The sequence below is a fragment of the Ceratina calcarata genome, unplaced genomic scaffold (assembly GCF_001652005.2).
Source record: "Ceratina calcarata isolate Rehan_Ccalc_2016 unplaced genomic scaffold, ASM165200v1 scaffold35.2, whole genome shotgun sequence".
NCBI classification, from domain to species: Eukaryota; Metazoa; Arthropoda; class Insecta; order Hymenoptera; family Apidae; genus Ceratina; species Ceratina calcarata.
In genome coordinates this window covers 512552-520058 of record NW_017157934.1, presented here as the reverse complement: position 1 = coordinate 520058, position 7507 = coordinate 512552, and the positions used below count along the sequence as shown (strand labels likewise).

At 40.3% G+C, this 7507-nt stretch overlaps 1 protein-coding gene across 17 annotated transcripts in view; it reads right to left on the bottom strand.

The window, feature by feature from the left end:
* The window catches only part of cic (Putative transcription factor capicua), a 41343-nt gene that overhangs the window by 10405 nt on the left and 23431 nt on the right, over positions 1–7507 (bottom strand). For 13 of the 17 annotated variants that reach the window (XM_026813737.1, XM_026813743.1, XM_026813742.1 and 10 more), the window contains 10 exons: positions 4975–5281; positions 4017–4412; positions 3071–3635; positions 2673–2933; positions 2468–2579; positions 2168–2374; positions 1976–2091; positions 1000–1859; positions 676–892; positions 355–435 (listed from right to left, as the gene is read on the bottom strand). In XM_026813737.1, coding sequence (XP_026669538.1) covers positions 355–435; positions 676–892; positions 1000–1859; positions 1976–2091; positions 2168–2374; positions 2468–2579; positions 2673–2933; positions 3071–3635; positions 4017–4412; positions 4975–5055 — 2896 coding nt within the window. In that variant the 5' untranslated portion in view covers positions 5056–5281. Of the gene's footprint in view, positions 1–354; positions 436–675; positions 893–999; positions 1860–1975; positions 2092–2167; positions 2375–2467; positions 2580–2672; positions 2934–3070; positions 3636–4016; positions 4418–4974; positions 5282–7040; positions 7505–7507 lie in introns of those variants that run through there. The other 4 variants (XM_026813740.1, XM_026813746.1, XM_026813751.1 and 1 more) reach the window with 4 other exon arrangements.

Genomic DNA, 7507 nt, shown 5'->3' with positions numbered 1-7507 from the left:
GTACTTTACTATTACATCAACAATTAAATATAAGAAATTCTAAGAACACAACTAAAGAAATATAAATTACATTGTGCAATATGTGATGGGATATATCCTTCTCTACAAAAAAAACTATTAACAGAAGTTATCAATAAGAATATTAATTTGCAAATGTAATCGTAGAAGACTATGTCGACTCAGAATATAATGATGTCTTTCTTCTTCCACAGAAAATTCTATTTATATATTTATTAAGTAATGTAACAAAGTAAAGAAAGCAATGCTGTAAGTGAAAAATTGTGTACCATAGATAGTGTACTTTACAACAAACATAAGAATAATCACGTTCTGCTTGGCAATGAGAACTCAAACCTTTCTTCCAGTTGCGTACTGCATTGTTCAGTAATGGTGGGGGATGGGGCTGGTATGCGGGAGGAACATCGTGGCTGCCATCTGCGAAAGCCTTACCGTTTAGTCAAATTCACTAATATTTACATGACGTTAAAGCAACATAAAGAAATTAGGTAACAATTATGTAAATAACATTACTCTGAATAATGGTTGATAAAATTGTTAATAAGTTCAGAATTGATTGTGCCAGCCTCCTCTTATTAAAATGCAGAAAAAGTAGAATAGCGAAAATGAAATGTGGACGTATCAACTGAATAACCATGATTTCTGTTCGGAACTTACAGAGAACACCATTGTTTTTCGAATTCTCTTCCCTAGAAGGTTGCGTTTTAGGAATCTGCACCAAATTCCCGGGCTGTACTATCACATGCTGGAAGACACTAGTCGGGGTAGACGGGTTCGAAGCTTCGGTAGTGGTTGTCATTACAACACTCGTAGGTGGTGGTTGTGTCCTTTGCATATCTATTTGCGCGGATACATGCGTGGCCATTTTACTCGCCTGTTAATAACAATACGTTGTGTTCGTTTATGAAACATTTTAGATTTTTAACGACTACTTTACGCGACTTGCTCAGTTTTACTGAATGACGTGCGGGCCCCACTTACTTGTTGTAAAACGGACAATTTATCGACATGGACGGATGAGACGACAGCAGGTGACTGCGGCGGTTGACATTGCGTTTGATGTAACGTTGCTGGAAGCTGACTTAAATGACTCATTAACGCCGGTCTATAGTTATCGTCCTGATTGATTAGGTGGCCTGCTGCAGAGACGTCCATATTATTCTTTATCACGAGATATTTTTTTTCGTGTTGATGATGCATCACGTAAATCGGTTGATTTTGCGTCGCCGGTTGAGCGTAATCGACTGGTTGCTCTATGGGTTTGTGTAGCAGAGTCAAGTTTTGCGGCGTGGAAAGCGGCATGTGAGGCAAATGCGACGATTTCAATTTTTGTTGAGTACTTTGTTCTGAAATCTCCGAAGTGTGAAAACCGTTGTTCGTCGTGAGCGCGTGTTGAAGTATAATGCCCTGCTGCTGTTGAGCTATAGTAGTAACAACCGACGGATGTCGCGGCGGCGGACTTTGTTCCGACCATGGCAAATTGGATCCGGATATGCCACGGCTCACAGGAGAACTTCTTATCACACTTGTTCCTATACTGGCAGGAACCGGGGCAGTCGGAGCTGGTCGATTCGATCGTACTACTCGATTGGGTTCTGGCTTTATCACCTGCTGTTGGTACTGAGCAAGAAAAGTGGACTGAGTGGGCGAATGTTTCCACTTCGCACCAGGGGAAATTAGCGGCGCCGCGTGATGTGCCGGACTTGAAATAGGCATAAACACGCTATTCTGATTGAGACCTAATGGTGGTACAGGAGATTGGTTGATACAAGGCGATATCGACGATTGTCCGGTTGGCGAAGAAAAGGCTGGCGTTGCCGATCTGGAACTTCCCAAAGAAACTGTAAAAAAAATAATATTACATTATTATTATTAATAGGTTAGTTATTTAACAGAGAAAAGATTCAAAAGTATGTCGAATTCAATTAACCACGAAGATCCAATATTAAAAGCTTACCAAGCATGTTAGCAGCTTCGGTCTCATCTTGATCAAATCGGCCGGTAATTCTTCTATCGCCATAGTTTGGAGAAGTATCGGAATCCCTAGATGTTTCTTCGCCATCCATTTTACCACTGAGGAGATTATGTTACGTTACCATCAAGTTCTTCTGTATTTAGTCGAAAAATTAATTCTTGTAGATTTCCTTACCCAGGAAAAGTATTTGTCGGACCTCTGAGACAAGATCCTTTCAAACTAAGGTGACGAGAACAGTATCCCCTTCGTTGGCTTTCTTTGGAACATCCTTCTTTACTACAAAGTCTACGCCACTGTTTACCGTTGAATTTTTTTCTAACTCCACTTGGTGTAGCCACTACGTCACCTTTTTTATATCTATGTGGCGTTGCCGCCTGAGATCTGTTTTAGGATTGACGAAATTTCACAACAGATTAACATTGTCGATTTATGTTTCTCAAATTCTAAAATACACAATAGAATTAGCGTTGTTACCTGGGCGTGGCTGCTTGAGAACGAGGAGTTATACTGCGCTGTTCGACTAAACTACTGGTACTTCCCCGACTTTGCATACTGCTCCGTTTACTGCTCCCTGACAATTTTGCATCTGTCAGTTGAATATATTTACGTTACTATGTTACTGTTTGTATATTATAAATGGAATTTGCACATTCAAAATACAACAAAAACATTTGCTGACCTGCATCGGAAGGGAACGTAATATCTTCCGTATCTAAGTCATCTTCACTTTCTAAATCATCGTACGATCGACTTCCGTTACTTAACGTAGCCGTGGCAGAATGAGCAGAGGTGCCTAAAGTCATAAGAGGACTAGTACCAGTCGTTCTATAATAACCACCCGAGTCGCTATGTGTTGATATATGAGATGTATGGTGAGAAGTGTGATGGACCAAAATTGGCACTGCTGTCGGACCTTCTGAAGAATTTCGATAGCCATGTTCTACAAAGGATGAAGAGAAAGGTTTTGGATTGACAAGGAAAAATTTCGTGTTATGGAAAACCATTCAATTGTTATAAAATATAACAAAACATTCAATTTTCAAAAATATGACATGTGCATAAGTCGTAATTACGTACCAATTCCTTCGACCCTCGAAGAATCACAGTCTTCTAATCCCTCCTCCAGTTCGTCCCACCACGGAGGTTGCACTAAACGTAAATCCGCTCGTTTCACTACATAACTATCACTCTGATCATCCTCCCTTGGAATTTTAACAACAAAACGCTTAGGCTTCGTTAATATCTTGCACACCGTCCCTTTTACGAACACTTTAGCCGCGTCGACGTGATTGTTCGACGTTGGACACCTGATGCAAACTTTCGCGTCCATAGTCACTTGCCCGACCGACGGGCTCGCGTCACCTATCACGTCGTACCTTCCCGCGCCCAAAACGTCCGTGTAACGCATAAGTTTTCTCTCTCCGTCAAACTCTATGTATATCTCTCCTTGGACAACGTTACGGATAACACCCGGATAATAATACGAATCCCTTAAAGCTAACACTCTGTGGTCGCGCCACTCACTGAGATCAATAGCAACGGTAGCAGGCCGAGGACGAGAACGTAAGGGTTCCTCTCGAACTGAATAATCCACCGCTGTACTTTGCGGTGGCAAAACAACCACCGACGATGCCGAGGATATCTGCACAAGGATTCACCGCTATTAGCACGTGAGAATATTATATAAATTAAATATGATGATAAAAGAAATACAATTACGAATTTGGTGTCGAATGTTTTATTATATTGGTGCGCGTGAATTTACTTTAAACAGGTGTAGATCCCATAGAATATTTAAATAATTTATAAGTTTATATATAATTTCATTATTCTTTCACAAAACATGAAATATGATCTTCAACTTCAGAAACTAAATACTTCACATGCACTGCCCTAATAATATTTTAAATACTGTATTCAACTGTGTATATGAAGAATATGTTTATTCGTTTAAAACTTGTACATAATCATGATTAAGTATGACGGGAGTATGAAATTCTGATGAATTCCATTAAGTACGTACTTGATAACAATCGGACTCTTGATGTTGCGGAGACTGGTGAGTCGCTAACGTTGAATGCTGAACTAAACCCGATTGACTGAACGGTAAGTTTGGTGTCCTCATATTCATCATATTGTTTATGTTGCTCGTCACATTGCTGGTCTTGTCCATCTCCTCGAGTTCCGATGGATCGAACTTTCGTTTCTTTGGAAGTTTCTTAGCGCTGATTGTTGGATCCGAGAGATCCCGCTGTGGAGGCGCCGGCGGCGGGGGTGGTTGTTCCGAGATAGATTTCTCTTCGATCGAACTGTTGCCACCACCCCCGCCTCCTGCACCATACTGTCCGCCTCCGCCACTGAGGGGATCCCGTTTCTCGGGCATCTCGGAATGAGCAGTCAGCATTTTGGCCACCTCACGCTGCTCTACACAATGAATTATTAAATCAATTATAATAATCGTGTCCGCGTAAACGACTTGTTGCATGAATAAGTCCACATACTACTACTAAATTATCGATCAAAACGTTTCCTTATTAAAGACTAATGAATTGATTATTATAAATCACTTAATTTTATAGATGCAACGAATAATATCGAATTATTTATTCACTTTTGGACTGGAACAATAAAATTCAATAATCGAACGAAATTTCAAGTAAAACCTAATCAATTTTATTACATCGCTCAATCTCATCCGAACATATCGAAATACGAGCTTGTTGAAAAATTTTTAAGATCCGAAATTCGATATCGCCCTAAGAAATCGTAAAACCATTCGAAGATAGATGTAAATCTTATTATGTAAATGTAAATATAAATGTAAACGTGAAATTTTTTAACTAAGCATTCTTATTTATTCCTGTATTATTTATTGATTAACATTCTTATATTGGAAAGTGATCTGACGCACTTGATGATACCAGTTAGAGGGTATCTGATAGTGTGTAAAAGAATATGTATAACGTTATGCATGTACTTACAGTCTGTACAGTCGAGAGGAGGCTGCGTGCTGAAATGTGACGAGCTGAAGCTGGGAGGGTGGTGACATCGGCTGGGTGCATACCTCAGCACCCGGCTGTCGGGGACAGGATGCGTCGAGTCTGGGCTCTCTCGTCTTTGTCTATCTTGCGACAGGGTTGCTGTTCCCTCTCCCAACTCCAATTCTTCTTCCCAGCCCCAACTGCCGAGCATCCTCCTCCGAAAATTCTCTTCTTATGCGAACACTTTTTCTCTTCTCTTCTCTTCTTCTTTCTTAATTATCTCGTACCTGTACGTGTCTTCAATGTCCTGCAACAACGGAAACGTGTTTCAACCAAAAGGTAACCTACCGAATGGTTCTAAGCGAGCGGTTCCACCTTCAATTCTCACACCGGAATTAGGGTTGTCCCTTGTCCTCATTTAAAAAGCAGAGAACCCGGAATTTGTATGCGCTCGCCCTTCGACGGCAATTTCGATCTTCTGTGTAAAGTTCTTTGTCTTAATTATACTCTGAGTTAACTTCCTTTGAGAAGAAGACTCGGGTAAACCCATTTCATCAAATTTATTAGGGAAGTACCTCGCAGGAACTTCTTTTATTAAATAAATCTTTCTGTATGTGAGTGGATTAAGGAACTGACTAAGTTATTTTAGTACAACGTTAAGGTAATGTGATTCATAGAAAAATGCGCCGTCTTCCTTAATTCAATTCACTAAACAGTAAGAATTAAAATACTGATAAAAACCCGCGCAATTTTTAATATCTGAATGTGAGATTAACAAGAACGATCGAATTATTGTAATAATTTATATGAATTAATTTCTCTGATAAACGGGGAATTATCCTGCTTGTACAGGCCGACGGATCAAAACAGGTGCGTGACGAAAAGAAGTTCGAATTGTATAATCAGATTTTACGCACGCTGTTACAAAACGATTGCAGCAATTTATGAAACAACTGGTGATTGCGTTTTTTAAACATTCCTTTCAAAACGTCTTTAGGCTGTGCGTGAACGATAAATGAACATTGAAAAATTTACATTGCGAATGTGTTTTATGGTTTTATACGATCCATTATGAATAAGTACGAGTACACGAAAATTCCTGAGTTAATTATAAGAATTTGCAATTTGTTTCAAAGGATAGAATGTAACAAAATGTTAATGTAACATTTATGCGTTCAGTTCTGTTATGACATATTGTGAAAGAAATCTTGTATACAAATAAAAAATATGAAATCTGCAAAAAAATTATGTGCGATTCAATGGTTGTCTAAAAGAAAATCGGATTTATCGAGTCATCGCTTTTCTTCTTTACACATTGATTAATGTAAAGGAATGACATATAAATTAGTTACTAGAGTGCGCACTTATTTTCATTTAATGCCGATTTTCGTCCGAAGGACTCATTAACACTTTGTCTCGTGCAAAAAATATTTTGTACGAAATATATTTGCGAATGATTCGAAGAGCCAACGAACTCGATACGTTTCAGATCCAAACGTAAGGGATCGATAGCTGCGCAGACAAAATTGATAAATCGTTTCGTATTCAGAGAGAATTCCACAGTAAGCATATTTTTTAAGAGCTGCGCTCAAAAAATTGGAGAATATGATTACGATAACCGTAAGTACCTGTACTCGGGCACACGCTGCTTTAGTAAAAGCATATGATTCGAAATTAATTTTGGTACTCAACGCGTGGATATTAAAATAAGGTTCACCGCTTAGCTTAATATTTCATTGAATTAAATGAAGCAGTAACGTTTCATTAACATTAAGAGGACCACATTATTTTCTCGCACACTGAATAGGATCGCGGCGGCCAACCATGAAACGTCCCGCGCTCGAGCGTTGAACACAGATCCGACCTTCAGGCTGGCAGGAGTTATGTTTCACAAAAAACAAGAGCTGCCCATGATCTGCGATTTTCGTACGTAACGCGAAACGGGAAGATCGGCACGCACGACATAACCTATTCAAGAAATCGCCACTTCGTACCTATCTCCGAAAGCGGTGAAAAACGATCGGGCTTTGTGAGCCGGCTCTCACTTCGGCGTCTTCGGTACTTACGGGACGAAGATTCCAGGGGCGACTAACGAGTAGTCAACAGGCACTTAGGTAGCCGTCGTCGTCACCGTCGTCATCGTCGCCGCCGCCACGAATTACGGGGAAGTAGGTACGCGCGCGCACGTACACACACGGGGAGACGCAATCACGAAAACGAACAAACGAGACGAGAACACTGGATAGGAAAGTTTCGCGGCGAAGCAAGAGGCCAAGTCGGTTTTACACATAGATCGGGGATCACCAGCGAACCTTATAGTACACACGTAGTAAGCACCGTCTACTCCGATCATGTTTCCCGATTCTCTGCATACAGAAAAACGACGGAGAGGAAACAACGCGAGGGAAGATGAAGAGGTCGCGGGACAAGGATAAAAACAAAAACCCATACACGCGAGGTTCTTATCTCGCGTACAAACAAGCGAGACGATGAACAGGCAGAAAGGGATAGAGAGGAGAAACTAAAGAATAGT